At 46.5% G+C, this 25,695-nt stretch overlaps 1 protein-coding gene across 1 annotated transcript; it reads right to left on the bottom strand.

The window, feature by feature from the left end:
- Positions 1 to 3,759: 3,759 nt before the first annotated feature.
- On the bottom strand, positions 3,760 to 25,649 carry BIRC5 (baculoviral IAP repeat containing 5). Its single transcript, XM_068249870.1, has 4 exons — positions 25,328 to 25,649; positions 10,875 to 10,984; positions 5,448 to 5,565; positions 3,760 to 3,957 (listed from the first exon to the last, which is right to left on the bottom strand). Exons 1-4 carry the CDS (start codon positions 25,475 to 25,477, stop codon positions 3,865 to 3,867), a joined length of 471 nt encoding a protein of 156 aa, XP_068105971.1. The 5' UTR covers positions 25,478 to 25,649; the 3' UTR covers positions 3,760 to 3,864.
- Positions 25,650 to 25,695: the final 46 nt, after the last annotated feature.

The following is a 25,695-nucleotide window of genomic DNA, read 5'->3' as shown; positions in this document are numbered from 1 at the left end:
TGTAAAATGTAAAATATGTGCAAACATATACAAATAAGAAGTAATTTTTTCCAGATTAAAATGAGCCATAAATTACTTTTTTCCTCTGTTGCTGTCACTTACAGTAGGCAGTAGAAATCTGACAGAAGTGACAGGTTTTGGGCTATTCCATCTCTCCATTGGGGATTCTCAGCAAGGCTTTTATTCTTTATGAAGATATTCCCAAAAAAAGGATTTAAACAATGATGCTGGCCAGCCTCCCTGCTCCCTACACAGTTTTTTGGCAGTTGGTCAGAGCAACTGCCATTCACTAAGTGCTTTTGAAAATAAATATATCCCTGAGAATCCTCTATAAAGAGATTGACTAGTCCAAAACCTGTCACTTCTGTCAGATTTCTACTACCTACTGTAAGTGACAGCAACATAGGAGAAAAGTAATTTATGGCTCATTTTACTCTAGAAAAAAATTACTTATTTGTATGTTTGCACATATTTTAAATTTTACAGTTTTTCGCTGTAGTGCCCCTTTAAATACCACCGGGCCACACTTCGGACTATATAAGTGGCCTAGGATAGTCACAACTCTTAGTTCTTTGGGGATAGCAAAATGCTAGGACAAACCTGGTCTGACCAGAACCGCGTTCCCCTCGCAACAACGCTCAGATCTATATGCTGGTAAAGTTTATTCCCATTTTATTTTATGCAACCTGTCTTGTTGTGTATCTTTGTAACTTATTTTGTAATTTTTACTTTTTGTAAATCTTGTGGATATATTTTCTGCATTGTTCCACTTTTTTCTGGAATATTAAATCGTTATTTAATAAGTTTGGCGTCTGCTGTACTAAGCCAACACTCATAGCCTAGAGAGACTGCAGTATAATTTACGTTACAAGTTCAGTGCCTGATTGCGCCTTGCTACTGTACGATTGTACTGTGTATGTGTGTGTGCGTGGCATTCCCATATTTGGCCTAAAGCGCAAAGCTGACCCAAATACAAAAACGCGGACTGCGTGCAGATCACTCGACAGCAGAGTGGGAATCGTGGAAGTGTCTAGCAGCAGCTAGTGGTGGCAGTGAGAAGTGCGACAGCCTTGTTGTAGCTTGACTAAGGCTGCTTCCCTCTCGATCTGGTCAAACCTGCAGTCGGGAACCGTATCTGCAGGCTTGCTGTGGGGCCGGTTTCTGACACAATGGATGTGTCTTGGAAGAGGGATCCAGAGGAGGGGGTGAGACTCATGAGAAATCTTATACGTGAATGCGAGGAGATGGGACAGAAGTAGGTCACATGTAGAGCAGAGATTGTGGTTGTGGTGGTATCTAGAAATTAGTGAGAGCTATTTGAGACTATTAAAAAAAAACCATGGAAATCCAGGTTTGACTTGTTGGGCAGTTCAGCATCTGCCGCCCGCGAGCTCCATTCGGGTGCAATTAAATTGCAGTGCTCAACATGCAGTGGTATTACCTGGGCATACAAGAGAAATCGCCACCGGGAGACTTACAGTATACGGCTGATCCTGCTGCTGCACAAGTCCTGGCGGCATTAACCTATTTTGGTTCCTGGACGTAGAAACTACGTCCAGGAACCATGCGCGCTACCGGCCCGCGATTCGTTAGCCAGGCAATCAGTGAATCGGGCTACGGTGCCCGATCACTGATTGCTCTCCCCCCGCTGAAAAAGCGACAGCTTCTCTCGGAAGCTGTGCTTTTTCTGGCTGTCGCCTCCCCCATGCGTCACTCTAAGCGTGTGTTACGCTTAGAGTGACGTTATGTAAACAAACTCATGGCCACCATCTTGTGGCCAAAAAGTAAAACTACAACTAAAAAAAAAACAAAAAAAAAAACATGTAAATATTTACCTAAGGATCTAAACTTTTTAAATATCAATGTAAAGATGAAATATTTCTATTTTTTTTTTTTATTTTAAACTTGTAAATAGTGATAGATGCAAAACGGAAAAAAATGCATCTTTATTTCCAAATACAATATTGTCGCCATACATTGTGATAGGGACATAAATTTTAACGGTGTAATAACCGGGACGTATGGGCAAATACAAAACGGGAGTTTTAATTATGTAGGCATGTATTATTTTAAAACTATAATGGCTGAAAACTGAGAAATAATGATTTTTTTCCGTTTTTTTCTTATTCTTCCTGTTAAAATGCATTTACAGTAAAGTGGCTCTTAGCAAAATGTACTCCCCAAAGAAAGCCTAATTGGTGGCGGAAAAAACAAGAGATCAATTCATTGTGATAAGTAGTGATAAAGTTATAGGATAATCAATGGGAGGTGAACATTGCTCAAGTGAAAACGACGGAACGCGAATGGGTTAATTACTATCCCTCCTCCAGGTCCACGTGGATGGTGGAGAATGATGTAATTCGGCTTCCAGCAGATCCCAATTCAGGAATGAGGGGGTGTAGGACCTTTACTGATTTATCTTACTTCAGTTACCCTGGAGGCTGCGAGGACACTTGTCTGTTTTCATGTGCGTTTTCTGCATGGGAAACCCAAGAACCAATGTTCATCAATAAGCTAGTTCACACCTAAAGTTAGATCAGAAAGTTACCCATGGAGAGGGAATGCTCTGGGTCCTAAAGAGTCTTCCTTTCCTCCCATGGCCCCCACATTCCAGTGCTGTCACCCCCTTTATCCTCTTCTACAGACTGGTTGAAAACCGCTCCATCAGCCTTTGTGTCTCCGAAGATGGACCGCTCTGTACATCAGTCACCACCCTGGTGCCTGCTAAGCTGGGTAAACATATCAGATAAAAAAAGTCTTTGGAAAATGAAAGCTCAAAGACCAATTTTACCACCTTTCATGTAGTCTTAAGGTAGCCATACACTTATAGATTTACAGCAGATTTGACCATCTTATAGATTTCTGTCAGATGCCTGTGTTGTGAAATACCACAAATCGATGTCTTGGAAGTAAAGTATTGGTTCATTTACTGTACAGGAGACGAAATATTGTCTGCAGAGGAAGGCTCGGAACAGAAGTTATATACCCCAAATTACACATTACAATCAATCCTCCTACCAATAATCTGATTAGATCCTCGCAGAATCTCCAAGTTAACTATTGGAATACAGAATACAGCATAAATTAATACATATTAATATTTAAGTGGATGAGATCAGTCAGTCGTTAATTATTAGAGGTATATGTTTCATCAGTAACTTGTTTAATTTAAGGCTAGTTTGACTGGTGAGATTCACACAACACCATCCTCATCTACAAGACAGACAAAGCATCCCTAGTAGCACATTCCAAACCCATGAAACCATGTGAATGAAGAGAACTAGTCTTATACGAGTAGCTGTATAGAACAAAGGGAGTGTGGCAAAATGGCTTACAGGTGGCCATTTTATTTATCAATTTTACTTCACCTGTCAAGTCTAATCTGCCAGGAATCTATCTGATGTGTGCCACACATTAGGAAATTTCCAATAGATTTTGAAATGAAATCTATTGAAAATCGATCTAAATGCATTATTGGGCCATTAGATCCAATGCAACTCTATGGGCCATCGATCTGCTGCCAGCAGCAGATCAACCTAGATCTTCCATCCTGTAGATAGATCAATTCGATCGAAATCGGCCACAAATCAATTGGCAATCGAAGGCTGAAATTGACTAGTGTACTTGTCACAGCCATCATTTCTCTACATTAGTTAGGAGAGGGGTCACTGTCCCCCGCTAGCAGTTCAAATGACAGACTGACCAATTTAAGGTTTTTTTCTTTTTAAATTTTATTTGAAACACTCCCCCCCCCCCCCCCCCAGGAAAAAAAGGACAAAATACAAACAACCCAGCAGTACAGAACAGGCCACTACACGGAAATATAAACATAATGTACAGAGGCAGGCTGGAGGCACTATTACGCTATTCCTCATCCTTATCCAGTTCCTCCAGTCTGGCTCGGGTCACTTGAGCCGCTGCTTGGAATCTCTCGATGGATTGATTCATAGTCTTTTGCTGCAAAAGAAGAAATACCAGTGAACCCAGATGTTTTAAAAACCATGCTGAAGTTGAAATCATGCACAGCTATGACAGATTCCTATTTAATATTCTTTTTTGCGAACTTGAGATCTTTATAATTAAGGTTTAGAAACTGCAGAATGTGAGTAGAGCAAGTCCATATCCTGCATTCCAGTTCCTCAGCACAAGCCAGAAGGACTTCATTCCCCTGAAGCGTTTGCTTTGCTTCCAGCTGTCACTGGTAGAGCGCCATTTCACAGGAAAGAAGAATTCCCCTGGCTGTCTCCAACAAACAGCTCCTCTCCACTCACGCTCTAAGCTACATTTTACAGGAAGCTTTAAAGAGGAACTTTAAGACAATATACTATGTACAGTGCTGCAGGAGAGGTTGGTGCCATATAAAATACTAAAAAATACATTCAGATTGAATTACATTCCAATCAGTAGCTGATTCCCATGAGAAATCTTTGCCTTTTCTCTAACAAATCATCAAGGACGATCTGTATGGCTGCTATTGTGGTGAAACCCCTCCCACAGTGTGATGTCATGATCATGGTCCTGACAGTTTGCCGTCTGGGAACCTCGTTGCATTGTGGGAAAGAATGGCTTTTTCCAACTGCAAAGCATACAGTATCTCCACTTTGTGGAAGGTTTGTGTACTGAGAGTTCTATGCACAGTCATCACCTAGCAGGACTAAAGATATTGCCACCTGTAAAAATTCAGAATGTAAGGGCTCATTCACACCGCCGTCTGCCTGGCTTTTAGTGGCATCATGGTCAGTGGCGTTGCATTCGGACTTTCGGCGGCTTTCAGGTGCGGTTGGTGGTTTTGTCCCCACAGGGGGACATTAGCCGCGGCTGTTACCGTCCCAGGACGCTACATGTAGCATCCAGGGTCGCCTTGAATGGCAAAAAAAAAAACCCCAGGATCTGAACGGCGCATTCACACAAATGTTGGTAGAAGCGTGGTACAAACGCTCCGATTCACAAGTCGCTCCTGCACGATGGATGCACCAGGTCTATTTTTATCCTCTAAAACTAAGTGCGTCATATATTCTGAAAGATACAGTAATAAAATGGTTTACTGTTTATAATAATTTATTATTTACTGTGTTTGGCCCTTGTAAAATCTTTCCTCTCCCTGATTTACATTCTGAAATTTATCACTGCGGCATCTTTAGTTATGCCAGCTGATATGTACAGAATGTTCGTTACTGAGGGTTTCATGCACAGAGGGAGATACTGCTTGCTTGGCAGTTGGAAAAAGCAGTTATTGTTCCTACAATGCAATGAGGTTTACAGACAGCAACATTGGTCATCTGGGAAAGGGGGTGGGGGGGGGGGGGGGGGGGGGTGGGGCCTGGGGGGAATCAGCTAATGATTGGGATAAAGTTTTATCTTTGGTTTCAGTTTAAAGAATCCCCAGATAAGCAACTGGCCACTTTTTGTCACCTAATGTTCCCTTCTAATTTCACTGGGTTACTCACCATCTTCAGTTTGACCCTTTCCTTATCCAGCTTGAGGAATTCGCTGAGTGTAAGCTGCTCGGGCCTCTTCTTCAGAGTGAGGAGTAAGCAGTTGGGCGAATGCTTCCTATGTTCCTCCCTGTGGGAGCAGAATTTATAGCAGTGTAAAGAAGGTGAAGGAATGGGAGTCCAGCAAACACGGGATAAACAGAATAAAGCACTCAACCTGGACTGGCAGCCGTATAGTCCTAGGACACATCAAACAAGGCAGTGGGCACCGGGAAGGAGGACCTCTGAGACATTTGTTTCACCCAGGTGGTGTGAGAGACATGGCGCTATGAACGTCATGCCTCTGCGGTGCACAAGCACCAGTGGAGTGAAACTGATGTCTCAGAGGTCCCCCATCCCAGCACCCACTCCACCGGGCATACTGTATGCAAGTCCACTCTTCACAATATACTTGAGTAGTAGCAGTGCCAGTGTTTGTTTCCTCAGCATCATAAAGAAACTCATCCTGCTATTACTGTATACCAAATTTCCATGGACTTGCTCTATTCTTGTTAAAGAGTAACTGTCAGGCTGCAAAAGCTAATTTAAACCTCTATTCTCCTGTGTTAAACAGTTTAGAAGGAAGCCAAAAAGGCAATACTGAAGTTAAAAATCTCTCTTACTTTTGATGTGCGCTGAACAGCAAGGCTGTTATTCTCAAGCTCTTAAAAGGAGAGGCCGCATAACATACTGCAAAGCATTCTGGGGCTGCTTCTCCCCACCTTGGGTCCTCCCCTCGGCTGCTAGTGAGAAGTTACAGGCACATGTTACAGCAGCTTGTAATGCAGTCCAGCTCACAGCACTGAAAAATCACAGGGCAGAGTATACTGCATGAGTCTGCTATTGTTCCTAGCCACATGGCTAATATTCACTGCACAGTAGTGTTGTCCATTAGGATCTTTTTTGTGAGTGGAATCATCAGGAAGCAGGGAGGACATGACGACACATTTGGCTTCATAGGAGACAGACAAACATGGAACCTGCCATGAGCTGTCAGGAGCATCATTCTCTGCAAATACTATATAAAAATTCTGTGAAATCCAAACGGACAGTGAAATGCATATGTAATGTAAGTACAGCCAATATTTAGCTACTGATATATGTGTTTTTTTCCTCTGAGACCTTATACCTAACAGCTCCTCTTTAAAGGGAAGGTCCAAGAAAAATAAAATAATGAGTTTCACTTACCTGGGTCTTCTACCAGCCCCATGCAGCCATGCTGTGCCCTCGTGTCACTCACTGCTGCTCCAGTCCCCCACTGGCAGCTTGCCGACCTCGGAAAAATTTACGCATGGCACCACTAACACGTAAAAACTTATGTGTTAATGCTCCTGCACTAGCGGGAATGTGTAAAAATGTACGCAATGCGGCCCGCCGACCTCCGAGGTCGGCAAGCTGCCAGCGGGGGACTGGAGCAGCAGTGAGTGACTACGAGGGCACAGCATGGCTGCAGGTGGCTGGTAGAAGACCCAGGTAAGTGAAACTCATTTATTTTGCTTGGACCTTCCCTTTAAAGAGGAGCTGTCAGCCATACTATTTAGAAAAAAAAAAAAAAAAAAACATATATAAAGTAAATACTTGCTCTACTTACATACATAACATACAGGGGTTGGACAAAATAATGGAAACACCTAACATTTTGGCATCATAATCTTTGAACATGTTTTAAGCAATCAAAACGTGACATATGTTACTTTTTTTTGTTTATTTTATATGTTTAATTAATTTTTTTTTTTTTCACAGATCTAAACCACAATTGGTTATTTATAAAAATGGCAGATCTCTCAGACTTTCAAAGAGGCCAAATTGTTGGTGCTCGTATGGCAGGCTCTACTGTAACAGAAACTGCCCGAATGCTTGGCAAAGTAATGACTGCCTTTGAAAGAGAAGGAAAAACGTCCTCAGCAAAGCACAGTTGTGGCCGAAAGTCGAAGTTGTCTAAAAGAGACCGGACTCTAAATCAAATGGTTAGAAAAGCTCGCAAGACCACGGCTCCTAAAATCACTGCAGAGCAGAATGAACACCTACAGAACCCAGTTTCCACAAAAACTGCTCGTCCGGAGCTGCACAAATCTGGATTCCACGGAAGAACTGCAATTAGAAAACCTCTGCTCTCAAAGACAAATGTTTCAAAGTGTTTAGAGTGGTGTAGAAACCACCAGAATTGGTCCCTTCGAGCAGTGGAAAAAATATGGGATTTTCTCTGACGAATCATCATTTACCTTATTTCCGACTTCGTGTACGCTTGGAGACAGACGAAATAAGCATTTCATCCAACGCAGATAGAACAGAGGCGACAAAAAGAGTAAAAACACTATTACTTAAAAACAGTAAAAAGAGGGAAGGTAAGGTGGACTTACCTCCCTCTAGCAGTGGACAACAAGACTCTGAGGTAGAGTAGAATGCATTTATTAAACAGTGTAACTCCTAAAGATGCAACGCGTTTCGCGGGCCACAGCACCGCTTCCTCAGGCTATACAGGAGTTCAAAAAAGCTGTATCCAATCCAAGTATTGAATGAGCGCCTCTGTGACAGGGGAAAACACATTCAAGTGTGCACTAGCCAATTGAATAACATTGGTTCTCAGTTTACCTGTGCAGAGCCCCATCCAAAGTTTCTCAGGGGGCCCAGTGATTTCTAGTTACACCCCTGGTAGGTTACATGCCCAACTAGTGATGAAACATGTCATATGGAATCATTTTAACTGGTACGAGCCAAATGTATTGTGAGGAGTTTAAAACTGTGGCACTTGTCATGTAAAAGTTAGGAAGAGGAAACATGAAAAATGTGTAATTTTTGCATTAATGCCTAATTTTCCTTGATAAATTGCCTGTCGAACTAAATACTTGAAAAAAATATTACCTAAAGAAAGCCTATAATGTCCTGGGAAAAAAAATATGTATCACTTTGATTGCATAGGGAATAAAAAGTTATTGCTGTATCAAAAGCAACATGGCTGAGGTACCAAAACTGTCTGGAAACTTAACCACTTGCCGACCACACACTCATACCGTGCGACGGCAAAGTGGTAGCTGGAGGACCAGCGACGCACATCTGCGTTGCCAGGTGTCTCCCTAATTAATCAGGAAAGGCCGCTCGCGCGAGCGGCCGTTTCCTGTTAGATCATGGAGCGGGTCTCCGTGAATAGCCTGCAAGCCACTGATAGCGGCTCACAGACTAAATGTAAACGCAGGAGACGTATGACGTAAGGCAGATCGACGATCCCCGGCCAATCAGCGGCAGGGGATCGCCGCCATGTGTCAGAGGACAGCCTCTCACAGGCTGCACAGGACGGATAGCCCCGATCACCAGGGGTGAGAGGGAGGAGAGGGGGGAATTTCGCAGCGGAGTGGGGCTTTGAGGTGCCCCCCCCCACAACACCCAGGCAGGCAGGAGCGATCAGACCCCCCCCTGCACATCATCCCCATGGGGGGGGGGGGGGGGGAAAGGGGGGCGATCTGATCGCTCTGCCTGCAACCTGATCTGTGCTGGGGGCTGCAGAACCCACCCAGCACAGATCATAAAATAACATGCTGGCCCTTAGGGGGAGGGGGTATGGGAGTAAAGGCTGAGTCCTCAAGTGGTTAAAGGAAACCTAAAAAGAGAAAAAAAACAAAACCCACACACAAGTTTAACCCACATGGGGCTTCTACTGGCCCCCTGCAGCCGCCAGAACAACTGGATCCTCCAGTCCCCCGCAGCAACACCAGTTTCGTTTTCAGCTACTCAGCCAGCTGATTGCCACTGCCCTGGCCAGGAGCATCCTGCACAGTACGTGAAACGGGAGTGTGATCAAGAAAGGAGGAGGTTCACAGACTACGCCGCACAGGCGCAGTGGCCATCAACTGGCTGAGTCCCCAAAAATGAAACTGGGTCACTAAGGGGACCTAGAGGATCAGTTTGTCCCACGGGCACAGGGCAGCAGCATGGGGCAGGTAGAAGCCCCAGGTAAGCAAAGTGCTAGCTGCGTGTACCAAAAAAAAAATAAAAAAAAAATGCAATTCGGCCCACCAGGGCCTGAGAAATCCTCAGCGGCGGCTTAGCCCTAGCTCAGCTCAGGCTTACCGCCAGGGAGGTTAAAGAAAACCTGAACTGAAAATTAAAAGTCAAAATAACCATACACAGGTCATACTTACCTCCTGTGCAGTCTACTCCTCAATCTCTTTCTCCTCTCCTGCGTCCCATTCGTCCAATGTGATCAAAGAAATTCTCCGTCCTTCATTTTGAAAATGGCTATTACCCCATAACAGTTTCCTGGTTAGCACTGTTAAATTGTAACATCGCCCACTTGAGCCATAGGGAAACATGGACATTACCTTGCACATTCAGTTGTAACGGACAGCTGCTGATATATAACTGACATTTCAGTTCTGACAAAATGTTGTCAGAACTGGAAGGGATCATTGAAGAAAATGGTGATCTTCTGAGAGGAACTGATGGCAAAGTAACTGTCTAATGTTCATTTGAAGTTACCTCATGTGTTTATTGTAAATAATTTTACTCAGTTCAGGTTCCCTTTAAGGAGTAAAAACCCAGGAACCTGAAGTGGTTAAAAGGAAATAAGTATGGTAGCCTCCATAGGCCTCTCACTTCAGGTTCCCTTTAAAGGGTCTTGAAACTGCCAATTAAAAAAAGTACCTTTTTTTGTTAAGTACAAAAGTAATTGGTGTAGGACTATTTTTAGGCATTCCAGGCCATTGGTCCTGGGGGCCATTGTTCCTGGGGGGGGGCGCCATGACAATGGAATAAGCCCCGTGTGCAGCAGCAGGAAGTTTGGTGTCCTGAGGAGCGGCAGCATTAGAAGTCCCTGGAGAGCAGACATCACAAGGTCCAGATAGTATAAGTTGCGGGCAGCCTCTATGTCCCCCTCTGCCAACTCTTAACCCCCCATGCCTCTTCCTGTCCCCCATGCTTTATTTTGTACCCCTGTTGGCCACTTCTTGTGTCTTCTGCCCCCCCCTCCCCAGGCTTTGTCCCCTTTAATTCCTCCCTTTGTGCCTTTTTATGTCCACTTGTACCACTAGCTGTCCCAGTCCCCTTCCTGAACTCTCCCAGTCCAGAGTGTAAATGCAGAGCATTGCACAGCAATAGCTGTGCTCTCACCTCTGACCGGAGTCTAGTGATGTGCCTGTGTGACCATCCTGTCTGTCTCCTGCTTTCTCTAGTGCTGGCACCCCACTCATGTCACGTGGAATTACGCTACATGCAGTAGGAGATGCCGGGCACTAGGCTGATCAATGAGCAGACAGGGGGAAGCACAGCACTGGACTCAGTGGAGTGGTGAGAGCACAGCTTTAGCGCCACCCCTCCCCCCCGAGATATCAGCAACCAAATAATTCAGTTGATGCAGGAATATGGGCAGCACAGAGACGTATCGAGATGGGTCGGCTGAATACTTACATGGGGTCATCTTCCGGCTCCCAGCCTTCCAGCTCCTTCAGGCAGAAGAAGCACTGCGCCACGTCCGGACTGTTTGCAGTTGGACAGTGAATAAAGCCGGCCTCCGCCATCTGGGTTGGGCAGAAAACAAATGTGTTGAGCAGTTACAGAGGGCAATCTGTAGAGCAAGTCTGAGATGTGCCATCAAGCAGCCTCTTGTTCATCAAAATAGCAGTCCAAAGACCAAAAACACGCAAAACCACAACCCCCCCCCCCCCCCAAAAAAAAAAAAAAAAACAGTGCTAGTCTACTTTAGGGGACCCACCAGGAAACCTCATAAGGCATTTCAGCTAAATGATTTAGTCGCCGAACTGCTAGGTTTCCAGTAGGTTGCAGTAAACCCACACATCAAAAAAAAAAAAAAAAAAAAAAAAAAAAAAAACACTTGTAGGGATGATTGCAAATATTTTTAAATTCATACATGATTATGTAAGCATATGCAAATGTATGCAGCTTTAAGGGAACATAACTGCCAACGCTTAGGAATTTTAAAAGACAACTGAAGTGAGAAGGATTCTGAGACTGCCATATTTATTCCCTTTAGTCATAGACTAAAACTAGTCCTTGGTAAGGCTAGGTCCACACTAGACACAGTTGCAGGACGGACAGTCGGACACTGCAGTCCGGATCAGGGGAAGATTAGGGGAAGTACCACCGTACTGCAAACTGATGAAAGTGCATCAGTTTCCGTTCAGTTTTTCCCTGACAGAAAACGTCTCCATCGTTAGGAAGGAGTGGGAGGATTTTTTTGGGCCAATCGTAAAGCTCAGGCTATCCGTTTTCAGATCAGTTTTTTGCCTGTGGAGCTGGAGATGCGTTTTCTCATTGCTTTTCACTACCCCTGCGTGTATCCGTGGTCCTGATCCGTTGCGTGAAAATGCAGCAGATCCGGACCTTCCGTTCAGGTTTTGAAAACGGGTCCCTGCAAACGCAGACGGATCCGTTTTTTTACTTGGGTGAGGCTGGCTGCTATTTTGAACATTAGTATCCGGGACTCCGTTTTTCATCAGGTTTGAAAAACGCAGCCACGGATACGTTTCCGGACCTAGTGTGGACCAGGTCTAAGAGTACTTGTAAAAGGTACAGGCCAGAACAAAGAACATCTATCAGGCCCTAGGCAATGTAACTGTGGGTACACGTAAGAGTGATGTGCAGGTACTCTGCAGGGGAATAAGGAGATTCTTCCTTTATTACACACTTTCTGAATGCCCGGCGTTGCCCGGGAATGTATTGGCTAGTGTTGGCTCCGCCCACTTTTTCTAACCCTAACACACAATTACTCAATGACCAAGTTTGTGAGCTTTGCAGTCTTTGGAATTAATAACTTGCATTGAAATGAAGAAAAATCTGATTGGCTGTTTGTGGCTCCACCCCCTTTTCTGAATTTGAACCCCAGTCACCCAATGACCAACTGTAGCAGGTTTGAGGCCTGTGCCATTAACAGTGCAAGAATGGCAGCAATTAAATATTCCCCTTGAGAAGCAATAGGTGAAGTTTGATTCACTTTTGTAGGCTCCACTCACTTCTCTGAATATTAAACCCAGTCACCCCGTGACCAACTGTGCAAAATTTGAGAACCCTGCCATTAACAGTGTAAGAATGGCTGCAGTTTACATTTTCCCAGTGAAATTTGTATTCGTCTCCACCCACTAATGACCTGGAACTGCCTGCCCATGTATGTTTTTGACCGGTTTTGGCTCCGCCCACTTTTTCTAACCCTAATGCACGAACACTCAATGACCAAGTTTGTGAGCTTTGGGGTCTTTGGCATCAATCAGTGGTATATTCCCATAGACATTAAACAAATCAGATTGGCTGTTTGTGGCTGCGCCCCTCTCCAACATTTGAATCCCAGTCACCCAATGACCAACTATAGCAGGTTTAAGGCATCTGCTATTACCAGTGTAAAAATGGCAGCAATTTAAATATTCCCCTTGAAAATCAAAGGTGAATTTTGATTGGCTATGATAGGCTCCATCGACTTCCCTGAATATTAATCTCAGTCACCCAGTGACCATCTTGGCAAAGTTTGAGATCCCTGCCATTAACAGTGAAGAAGGGCTGCGGTTTACATTTTCCCAGTGAAATTTGTTTTTGGCTCCGCCCACTTTTTGTAACCTGGACACAGTCACTCAATGACCATGTTTGTGAGCTTTGGGTCCTTGGCATCAATAATTTGTATTTTCCCAGTGAAATGAAACATATCTGATTGGCGGTTTGTGGCTCTATCCCAGGCATGGGCAAACTTAGCCCTCCAGCTGTTAAGGAACTACAAATCCCACAATGCATTTGCCTTTATGAGTCATGACTGTGGCTGTCAGACTCCTGCAATGCATTGTGGGACTTGTAGTTCCTCAACAGCTGGAGGGCCAAGTTTGCCCATGCCTGCTCGATCCCCTTTTCTGAATTTAAACCCCAGTGACCCAATGACCAACTGTATCATGTTTGAGGCTTGTGCCATTAACAGTGCAAGAATGGCAGCAATGTAAATATTCCCCTTGAAAATCAAAAGATGAATTTTGATTGGCTGCTGTACGCTCCACCCACTTTCCTGAATATTAATACTAGTCACCCAGTGGCCAACTGTGTCAAGTTTGAGAACCCTGCCAATAACAGAATGGCTGAAATCAATCTAACAAATATGATTGGCTGTTTGTGGCTCCACCCCCTTTAGTGAATTTGGTCCCCAGTCACCCATTTACTGACTGTATCAAGTTTGAGGCCTCTGCTATTAAAGAGACTCTGAAGCGAGAATAAATCTCGCTTCAGAGCTCATAAATAGCAGGGGCACGTGTGCCCCTGCTAAAACGCCGCTATCCCGCGGCTAAACGGGGGTCCCTTCACCCCCAACCCACCCCCCGCAAAAGTGTGTCGTGAAAAAGTCGCTGGCTGTCTCTTCCTGGAGGCAGGGCTAACGGCTGCAGCCCTGCCTCCAGTCGCGTCTGTCAGCGGCGCATCGCCGCCTCTCCCCCGCCCCTCTCAGTGAAGGAAGACTGAGAGGGGCGGGGGAGAGGCGGAGATACGCGCTGACAGACGCGCGTGGGGCAGGGCTGCGGCGGTTAGCCCTGCCCCAACCAGGAAGCGCTCCCCCGGTGTATCGAGGGGGATTTGGGGGTGAAGGGACCCCCGTTAAGCCGCGCTATAGCGGCGTTTTAGCAGGGGCACACATGCCCCTGCTATTTATGAGGTCTGAAGCGAGATTTATTCTCGCTTCAGACTCTCTTTAACAGTGTACGAATGGTAGCAATGTAAATATTCCGTATGAAAATCAATAGGTGAATTTTGATTGGTTGTTGTAGGCTCCACCCACACTTCTGAATAATAATCCCAGGCACCCAGTGGCCAATTGTGTCAAGTTTGGGAACCCTGTGTAACAAACGCTGGAGAGGCAGCCGCGGTGAACAGCGCTACCTCCGCAGCTGCCTGCAGCTCCCTGTTTAGCAGCATATCCGGGCCTCAGGTGTCTAGCACGCCAAGGACAGAACTGTCAGTTGCACATAGGGTTGCCTTGTCGCGCGCACATAGACAGGACCTTTATGCGGGGAAGAGGCGCGTCAGCTGACCGGCTGACGTCAGAGGAGACGCTCGCCGTTCCTCATTGGTCAATTGCAAGGGGCATGCCTGGAGGGTCTCCTCTACTTCATAAGCCTAGCTGCGTCACTCGCAACTTGTCTGCTGTTGCGAATACTTCGTGTTAGCGCACAGACCCTTAGATAGTTCTGGTGTGCTTTGATCTGGGAGGAAACCGGGGATTTCACACAAGATAGGAATTGTTTGATAGCCTTAAAGTATTACCTTACTGTATATTATTTGTGTATGACTCTGGCTCGTTCTGACCACTCTATTGCTCAGTGATTCTGTACCTTTGCTCATCTGATCTTGCTGCCAACTCTGCCTGATATATCTTCCTGACTCTGCCTTCCGATTTTGTACTGCATCTGTCTGTCTGTTGCCAAACCCGATCTGTCTGACTACTCCACTCTCACCAGAGGGCCCTTGACTCTGGTGAGAGGCACTATACTGATAGTACCCACCAGCTCCGCTGGTGAGGTATAGCTCTGATCAGTATTACTGTTGCACCAAACACCACCTGTATTTGTTGTCACATCAGCTTCTGATATACCAGTATTATAGGTGATTCTGCAGATCACCTTATAATCAGGTATGTATATATCTGCACATAAACAAAATTAAGTTTCTGGCAAAGCCCACCTTTTTGTAACATTGACATATAGTCACTCAATTATCAAGTTTATCAGCTTTGGGGTCCTTGGTATCAATACTTTGTATATCTGAGTGGCTGTTTGTGGCTCCACCCCTTTCTGAATTTGAACCCCAGTCACCCAGTGACCAACTGTACCAGGGTTGAGGCATCTGCTATTAACAGTATAAGAATGGTAGCAGTTTAAATATTCCCTTTGAAAATCAAAAGTTGAATTTTGATTGGCTGTTGTAGGCTCCACCCACTTTCCAAAATCTTAATCTCATTCACCCAATGACCAACTGTGCAAAGTTTGACAACCCTGCCATTAACAGTGCAAGAAGTGCTGCAGTTTATATTTTCCCAGGAAAATTTGGTTTTGGCTCCGCCCACTTTGTGTAACCTTGTCACACAGTCACTCAATGACCAATTTTGTGAGCTATCAGGTTCCTGGCATCAAAAATGTGTGAATGGAAGCAGTTTATCCAGCAAAGAAATCTGATTGGATGTTTGTGGCCCTGCCCCTTTAGTGAATTTGGACCCCAGTCACCCAATGACAGACTGCAGCAAGTCTGAAGCCTCTGCCATAAACAGTGTAAGAATGGCAGCAGTTTAAATATTCCCCTTTAAACGCAATAGGTGAATTTTGATTGGCTGTTGTAGGCTCCACCCACTTTCCTAAATCTTATTCACCCAGTGACCAAGTGTGGCAAGTTTGAGATCCCTGCGATTAACAGTGTAAGAATGGCTGCAGTTTACATTTTCCCATTTAAAATGAATGGCTGAATTTTGATTGGCTGTTTTATGCTCCGCCCGCTTTTCCTGGATTTGTAACCTTGGTCACCAACTGACCAAGTGTGGGGACTCTGGCTTGATTACTGTGAGAATGGCAGCCTTTTACATTTTTTCCATTGACTTGAATGGGTGAAATCTGATTTGCTGTTTGTAGCTCCGCCCAGGTGTGCAGGAGGGCCACGAGACCCCTAGAACCTATCATCCCAGGTAGTAAGCGATCTGTATACCAAGTTTCGTTCAAATCGGTCAAGCCGTTTGAGTGATCGCGACACACACACACACACACACACACACACACACACACACACACACACACACACACACACACACACACACACACACACACACACACACACACACACACACACACACACACACACACACACACACACACACACACACACACACACACACACGTGTTATGGGTGATAGACAACACCTCAGTTCAATGTGCACAACATTCTCAGAAGATTCCCTGCAGCTCTGTGGAGAGTGCATATGTAGAGTATAGTACTACTGTGTAACAAAGTAAACCTGAGACAGATGAAATTAAAGTTTTATACATACATGGGGCTTCCTCCAGCCCCCTTCAGGCTAATCAAAAATCAGTCCCTCGCTGTCCTCCGGCATCTGGATCTTCTGCTATGAGTCCAGGTACTTGAGCCAGTCTGGAGTAGTGCGCATGCACACACTCCGCCGCCGGGAGCGTACTACACCTGCGCAGCACTATTGCGCAGGTGCAGAACGCTCCTGGCTGTGGAAGCGGCATGCGGCCGGACTGCGCTGACTGGTTGAATTACCAGGACTCATAGCAGAAGATCCAGGTGGTAGAGGTGGACAGCGAGGGACTGATTAGCCTGAAGGGGGCTGGAAGAAGCCCAAGGTATGTATAAAACTTTTCTTTTCATCCTTTTCAGGTAGCATTAAATTCGTAGTCACCAAACCAAATTTTAACAACATATCAAATTATTTGATTTCATGAGCAAAGAGGCACTCTTTGCATAAATCAGAATCAACGCAGAAATATTTCCATCTCATTGACCATCTCTATTAGTGACAGGGCTACACATCAGGCTTTAGGCCTTTTGCACACTGCATGCATTTCAGATTCCGATTCCGCTTTTTAATCTGTTTTTACATCCGATTCCGATTCAGATTTTTAATCTTAACTGCATGCTGCGTTTTTTGATCCGTTTTTCTGTTGAATGTATTCAAGGAAAATCGGAAACGGAATCGGAATCGGAAACGGAATCGGAAAACGGATTTGCAGTGTGCAGGGAGCCTTATACTTACAGCATAGATGTTATTTAGTATATATAAGAAATTCCTGTGTACACATCATATATACAGTCACAATCAGATGTGTATATCTGACTTTAAAAATACGGGGACTGCTTTATTGAAGCAGCACAAGTAACTAATTTTGATTGGTTTATTTCATTTTTGTGGACTAAGCACAGCTATTACTGTATGTATAAATTATTTATGATGATTATCTGAGAAAGAGAAAATGTTATATTTTCTATTTTAATTACAGTTTAAATTCATTAGGAGTCGGTGCATTTTTTCCCGACTCCGACTCCAGGCACCCAAAATTGCCCCGACTCCACAGCCCTGGTGTTATACCCCCCTAGTGACCAGGCCATTTTTTACTTAATAGGCCCCTGCAGTTTTAAAGAAAGTGCCGGCTGCTTACCTGGTAGCAGTGTTCCGGCGAGTCCTCCAGGACGGCCCTCCTGAGATTGTGTAGTCTCCCCCCCCCAAATCAGAAACACCTGACAAGAATTAGAATAATAGATTAGTATAAATCCCACCCCTCCACAATCTCCCCTCAGTTTAATGAAGAGAAAATAGTCCACCAACCACTAACATACCATTAATAGATATAATAGGGAAGGGAACTTAGGCGGCCGTCCTGGAGGACTCGCCGGAACACTGCTACCAGGTAAGCAGCCGGCACTTCCTCCCTACGTCCTCCAGGACGGCCCTCCTGAGATTTAGCGAGAAATTTACCTTTAGGGTGGGATAACGGCTTGAAGAACCTTGCGGCCAAAGGCCTGGTCCTGACTTGAAAGGAGCTCCACTCTGTAGTGTTTGATAAAGGTCGAGTGGCTGGACCAGGTCGCGGCTCGACATATCTGATCTAGAGAAGCTCCTGATCTCTCCGCCCAGGACGTTGATAAGGATCTTGTCGAGTGTGCCGTAATGTGGTCAGGCACCTGTAACTGAGCTTCTGAGTATGCTAGGGATATCAACTGCTTAATCCATCTAGACACTCATTTTAGAAACGTGACTTCCCCTCTTAGAACCCCCAAACGCTACAAAAAGGTTAGTGGAAGTTCTCCACTCTCTGGTTCTATCCAGATAAATCAAAACTGCCCTTCTAACATCCAAAGAGCTCAACCTCTTCTCCTTGTCATTCTGCGGGTCAGCCAAAAAGGAAGGGAGTACAATATCCTGGGTCCTATGAAAGGACGTAGATACCTTGGGTAAGTAAGAGGGATCTAGTTTGAAGATAATCCTGTCAGCATGGATTACCATGTACGGATCTTTAACAGATAATGCCTGGATATCTCCAATCCTGCGAGCCGAAGTAATGGCCACCAAAAAAACAACCTTAAGTGTAAGGAACTTCAAGGGGACCGAATCCAAGGGTTCAAACTTGTCTGAAGTTAAAAAATCTAATACCAATGATAAATCCCATGGAGGAACTAGCTTCTGAGGGACCGGTTGTGAACGCTCCACCGACTTCAGAAAATTTTTAACATAAACATCGGCCGATAGCCGTCTAGAAAGAAAAACCGAAAGAGCCGACACCTGGGCCCTTAGGGTACTAACAGTTAAGCCTAACTGAACCCCGTGCTGTAAAAATGCCAATATTGAGGCAATGCTATCTGACCTGGAAACATTCTTCTGTTTCCAAGCGGAGAAGGTGTACCAAACCTTGTTGTACTTCTTCCTAGTAGCTGGCTTTCTACAGGCCAATAATGTTTTAACCACATCACTGGAAAACCCCGATCCTTCAATATCTGCTCCTCAGGATCCATGCGGTCAGATGTAAGAATTCTGGGTTCGGATGGACCTGGCCGTTTTGTAAAAGTAGGTCCGGCCTGCACTGAAGATGCCAAGGGCCCCTGATTACTAGGGACTGAAGGAGTGGATACCAAGCTCTTCTTGGCCACCAAGGCGCTATCAATATCACCTCCACATGCTCTGTCAGGATCTTCCTGAGAACTCTTGGTATCAACTTGAACGGAGGAAACGCGTAAAGCAGACCCTCCGGCCACGGAATCGACAGGGCATCTATTCTGTTTATTGAAACAGGAGGATCCAGGGTACAAAAATCTTTGACTTTTGCGTTCTCTGGACTGGCAAACAAAATCGAGAACAGGAGTTCCCCAACTTTCTGTGATCTCCCGAAAAATGTCGGGATTGAGCTCCCATTCTGACTCTTCCACAAAGCCTCTGCTTAGAGAGTCTGCCTGTTTGTTGTGGATCCCTCGAATGTGGACCGCTGATATGGACTCCAGGTTGGCCTCTGACCACGACATGATTTGCGATGTTAGGTACTTCAGGTCCGGCACTCGTGTGCCTCCCCGCTTCCTGACATAGCAGACCGAGACAAAGTTGTCCGAGAACCTCCGAGTTGGAGATTATCGGATGCAGAGCTTGTAATCCCAGAAGGATCGCCCTGAGCTCTCTGTAATTGGATGATCTGTGGGACATCTGTTCGTCCCATAATCCCTGAGCCTGGTGACCCAGACAGTGGGCCCCCCAACCCCAGGCACTCGCGTCTGTGTACAACTTCAATGGAATCTCCTGGGTCCACCTGCGGCCCTGATTCAGGTTGGTTAGATGATCCCACCAGAGAAGGGACTCTATCACCCGATCGGGTATCGTCACTCTTCTGTCTAACGGCCGATGATCTCTGTCCCAATTTGTTAGAACCCAAGTCTGTAGGTCTCGTGAATGGGCCTGGGCCCATTCTACTGCTGGAATGGCAGAAGACATCAAACCTAGGATTGATACTAATTTCCGGAGGGGAACCTGAGGATTCAATCTGAGTCCCTGAATCTCTGATCTCAGCTTGTCTATTTTTTGTTCGGGACACGTCTGACCGTCGTGTCCCACCTTAGCCCCAGAAAAATTAAGCTCTGAACCGGGTGTAAGTGAGACTTTTCCGCGCTCACTATCCAACCCAGACTGTTCAAGAGCTGGAGCGAAAAATCTAGCTGCTTTTGCAAGACCTCCCGGGTCTCTGCCATAAAAAGAAAGTCGTCTAAGTAAGGAAGGACCCTTACATTGTGGAGATGCAAAAAGGACATCACCTCTGCCACAACCTTCGTAAAGATCCTTGGGGCCGACGAAATTCCGAACGGGAGAGCCTGATATTGAAAGTGGCATATCGACTCCCCCGTCTGGACAGCAAATCTCAGATACTTCTGAAACAGGGGGTGGATTGGGATGTGGAGGTAAGCATCCTCCAGATCCACCGTTGCCAGAAATTCCCCTGGAGACATGAGGTTGCGAACAGAGGCAATGCTCTCCATTCTGAACTACTTCTCCACAATGTAAGGGTTCAAAGGTTTCAAATTCAAGATCATTCGAAACTTTGATTGTTTCTGGATCAAGAATACTCGTGAGTAAAATCCCCCCCCCCCCTGTTCCTGAGTTGGAACCGGTCGAATTACGTTCTTTTGCAGAAGGGAGGAAACAGAGTCCATGAAGGCCTCTGCTTTGATCTGATCCCTGGGAATAGAAGTGACTATAACCCGGGAGGGAGGAGGAGATACAAATTCTATTCTGTAACCCTGTCGAATTAGAGTCAGAATAAACTCGTTCTTTGTTATCTTTTGCCACTCTGGAACGAAGTGGAGAAGCCTCCCCCCCCACCGGGATCTGGCCGTCACTTGGCGGACTTTGCAGTGGACGAGGTTGGTTGAGGTTTATTGAAAAGGAATGGCCTGCCTCTGCCCGCATTATAGGTCCATTTTTTATTTTGTCTCTGCCCCCTATTTGGCTGGTCCTGCCTAAAAAAGGGCTTCCTGTTCTGAAAGGACCGTTTAACACTCTTCTTATCCGGGAACTTCCTGGCCCTATTGGAAGATCTTTCCAAGACCGAGTCCAAATCCCGTCCAAACAAAAGGTTACCCTGGAATGCCATTCCACATAGTTTTTGTTTGGAGGTAACATCTCCTTCCCACGTATTTAACCAAACGGCCCTTCGTGCCGAGTTAATTAGTGCTGCTGTTTTGGCGGCTGCTCTGAGAGATTCAGTAGCTGCGTCCGCCAAAAAGGCAATAGATTTGATGATAACTGGAAGGCTCTCTAGGATTCTAGCATGCGGAGTGCCCTCTTCTAAACGTTCCTGGAGCCCCCGAATAAACTTATCCAAGTTACGGGCTACACATACTGAGGAAATGGCCGGTTTAAAAGAGAAGGATGTTGAATCCCACGCTCTTTTAAGCAGGGCCTCTGCTTTCCTGTCCATTGGGTCCTTCAAGGTCCCCATATCCTCAAAAGATAAATCAGTATCCTTAGAACACAGAGAGGGGAGCATCTAATCGAGGACACTTGAATAATGATTCATGTTCCTCAACATTAAAGGGAAAACGGCGTTTAAAGGATCTAAAATAGCATTCCCTCCGGATCCTTCCACTGAGCGGAAATAACACTTTTGATTGCTCTATGGACAGGAAAAACCCGACCTCCCCGATCCTCTATAAATATCATCCTGAGGAGTAGAGGACGCTCTAGGTTGCTCAATCTGTTCTGAATCATAAACTGCTTTCAGCAGTTCAGATGTGTCCTCAGCATTGAACAGATACCTAGGAATTCTAGCTTCTAACGGATCTCCTGAAGCATCAGATTCAACAAGTTCACCCTCATCCGATCCCTCAGAAATGTCCGATAACGGTGAGGAATGCTCAATACCAACAGCTTGGGAAACCCCCGTATCACCCCCCTGAGTATTAGGGAGTACAGGTAAGGGTGCCATCTCATCTGTGGGGACAGAGACAGTCTGAGGAACCTGTGATTGGGAAGTTATTACAACAGACTGGACAGTGGGTAATGGTGGCAAGGCTGCCGAAGCCTGTGGAAGAGGAACCAACTGGACAAGGAGGCAGAGCTGCTCTAAATGCCGAAAATGTAGTAGCCAATTCCTGTTTCATTGATTTCATTAAATCTAATAATGCTACAGTAGTGCTTTCGGGCCTTGGAGAATGAGACTTTGATCTATTGTAGCAATCAGCACATAAAGACTTAGAAGACCCCTCAGGTAGCCTGCAACCACATTTAGCACACTTATTAGATTTCCCAGTGCTCTTGAGTGGCTTCTGTAAAGAAAATAGACAACAAACCACCAGGGGATGCTTAGCCTGAATAAACAGCACATTGTAGCATAAAACAAACAGGAATCAAAAAGCACCTTACCGGCTGCTGTCCTGACTCCCCAGTGACAGCCGGAGGCGTCTGCCTAGTCTCTGGAGTGGGCTCTGCTGACTGCTCCATGGCCCCTGCAGAGTATCGCTGCACTCAGTGCAGTCCTTGTGGCGTGCTGGGTGGTCTGCTGTCCGGCCGTATTGCTGCTTGCGGCGGCGGGGAGTGCTGCGCGGATTCAGAGCTGCACAGTGTGGCCAGACTGCGTGCGAAGTGATCACCCAGATGCGCACGCCGGGACCGCCCCCTTTATGCGCACACGTGCCTCCGCGTCTGACGCTGGCTATGCTGCGTGCTTCCGCGTCATTTCCGACTTCAATACAATACAATAACATTTGTAAAGCGCTTTTCTCCCATAGGACTCAAAGCGCATAGCTGTGTCTCAGATTAATACAGGGTTTCAGGCTGGGTTGTGTTACAGAGGAGATAGTCAGATGTTCATGAATGCCAGACTGAAAAGGTAGGTTTTCAGTTTAGACTTAAATGCTTCCAGGGATGGGGCTGTCCTGATTGGGTGTGGCAGGGAGTTCCAAAGTGTAGGGGCAGCATGACAAAAGGCTCTGTCTCCAAAGGTTTTGAGGTGGACTCTGGGGGTGACCAAGGTGTTACGTCCTTTTGATCTAAGATTGTGGGGGGTGTGATGTAGTTGCAACAAGTCCTTCAGGTATCCAGGGCCCAGATTGTGCAAGGATTTGAATGTCAGTAAGCCAATCTTAAACAGAATTCTCCATTTTATCGGTAGCCAGTGGAGTGAGCTCAGGGTTGGTGTTATGTGGCAATGGCGGGGTTGGCTCGTTAACAGCCTTGCGGCGGTATTCTGTACTAATTGCAGGCGGCGTAAGTCTTTCTTATGCAGGCCTGTGTAGAGGACGTTGCAGTAGTCTAACCTTGATGTGACGAAGGCATGAACTAGGGTTGGAAGATCCTCTGAAGGAATTAGGTGTTTAATCCTTGCAATATTCCTTAGGTGAAAGAAGGAATGTTTCACAACAGCTGAGATTTGATTCCTGAAGCTTAATTTACCATCAACTTCCGGAACTCCAATGCGGAAGAGAAGCTGGCGTCCACCCAGCCGCCATGCCGTCCGAGAGAGCAGTGGAATGGGAGAAATCCTATGACCTACCCCACCCCAACACGTGGAGAAAGGTATGGCTGCCCAACAATCCACTAGCCGGGTCGCGCCCAGCGCAGACCCGAACCGCTCTCAGACAGAAATCTTGACAAACTTGAGCCTGGTCATTTAGATACAGTAGGTGCCATCAGGCTCCCCTACCACCAGGATTCCATAGGTGCTTCCGTGGTGAGTCTAGGAAACTTACAAAAAACTGAGGGGAGATTGTGGAGGGGTGGGATTTATACTAATCTATTATTCTAATTCTTGTCAGGTGTTTCCGATTTGGGGGGGGGGGGGGACTACACAATCTCAGGAGGGCCGTCCTGGAGGACGTAGGGAGGAATTCTGTAATGGAAAAAAAAAAAACTCCCCTGGGGGTACTCACCTTGGGTGTGGGAGGGGGGGAACCCTCCGGATCCTATTGAGGCTTCCCCCATCATCCTCAGTCCCACAGCGGTGGCGAAAATCATCCCAGAGCAGCGGCGATGTAAATAGATAGACAAAAATAGGCGATCTCCGTCGGGCCTCTGTACTGCGCAGGCGCAAGTCTCCTGCGCTGTACAGCGGACCCGACGGAGATCGGCTATTTACGCCTATCTCCGTCAGAAGAGCCACAACAGCTCCCCAGCTGGAGCCAGAAAAGGTAAATATTGCACAGCGTGACAAAATGGTCACCTGTGCGTTCCGGGGGCCGCAGGGAGACCACCGTGGGACACCGGTGGACGAGGGAAGCCTTGATAGGGTACAGAGGCTTCCCCCTACTGAGGTGAGTACACCCCTGGGGAACTTTTTACAGTACAGGTTCTCTTTAAAGGGACACTAACATCAAAAACATCCCCTGGGGGGTACTCACCTCGGGTGGGGGAAGCCTCGGGATCCTAATGAGGCTTCCCACGCCGTCCTCTGTCCCACGGGGGGTCTCGCTGCAGCCCTCCGAACAGCCGGCACAGACCCGACTGTCATTTTAATATTTACCTTAGCTGGCTCCAGCGGGGGCGCTGTGGCTGCTTTTGGCTCCGAAGTAGACGGAAATACCCGATCTCAGTCGGGTCCACTCTACTGCGAAGGCGCCGGAAACTTGCACCTGCGCAGTAGAGCAGACCAGACGGCAATCGGGCATTTCCGCCTACATCAGAGCCGACAGAGCGCCTGCGCAGGAGCCGGGAAGGTAAATATTGACATCACCGCTGTACAGAGGGCTGCAACGAAACCCCTGAGGGACGGAGGACGGCGTGGGAAGCCTCATTAGGATCCTGAGGCTTCCCCCACCCGAGGTGAGTACCCCCAGAGGACGTTTTGAAGTTACAGATTCTCTTTAAGGCCTTGCTGCAGGGCCACACAACTCAGCACACAAGTGATTCTCTCCCCCCCCCCCCCCGAGCTCTCTGTTAGAGGTTTGATAGCTTAGCTCCCCAAATATTTGTTTTTTTATTAAATAAATGTAACTTTTTAAATTATTATTATTTCCACCATCCCTCCCCCGTCAGCCTATCACAGCGATCGTCTGTGATAGTCTTCAGCCTACCACAGCAGAACGCTTCCGTGTCCCCAAGGGAGACAGCTCAGTCATTCATGCAGAGATGTGCATGATCTCCTGCAAATCTGCAATCCCCACCCACAGCCATTCACACCAATCGGCGTTGAGTGGTCCTGGGGCCGTGTTCACGCCAAGTGGCGTGAAGCAGTCGGTAGGTGGTTAAACCTGAGTTAGGACCTAACCATTTTCAAGCTGTGTGTGTGTATAGTATATCTCATTAACATAATCCTGCATCAACTCAGAAATATTTGCATCTTAGAAAACAACACAACACTTCTGGCTCGTTGCATAGAGCAAGTAGAAGCGACACTCAGCAGCAGCCTCACCCTCTCCGGAGTGCAGGCGCACGTTTCGGTGAACGGCCAGTTGCTGAACGTCTTGATCCGGTTGCAGAGCAGCCACAGCCGCCATTGCTCCGGGACTTGGGGCTCCCCGGGGCCCGGCAGCGACACCAGAGAAGGACTACAGCTCGCCATAACCGCCCAATTCAAACAGCCGCGGCGTCACAGCTCGCAAAGCACTGTGGGAAGACCCCTCCCCCTCTCCGGCTTCAATCTCCCTGGCGCAGCCAATAGACTCCATGAGGGGCGCGGCCGCTCGCTTTCCTCTGTTGTGCTCGGCTAATGGGATCCGGGGAAGGTGTGGCCATGAGCGGCAAGGGATTTGGATACTGCGCGTCGGCGTTTCAAGGGCA

This window comes from Hyperolius riggenbachi, chromosome 8 (assembly GCF_040937935.1).
Source record: "Hyperolius riggenbachi isolate aHypRig1 chromosome 8, aHypRig1.pri, whole genome shotgun sequence".
In the NCBI taxonomy this organism is placed as follows: domain Eukaryota; kingdom Metazoa; phylum Chordata; class Amphibia; order Anura; family Hyperoliidae; genus Hyperolius; species Hyperolius riggenbachi.
The sequence above is the reverse complement of the archived record's forward strand: the minus strand, read 5'-3'. Positions and strand labels throughout refer to the sequence as shown.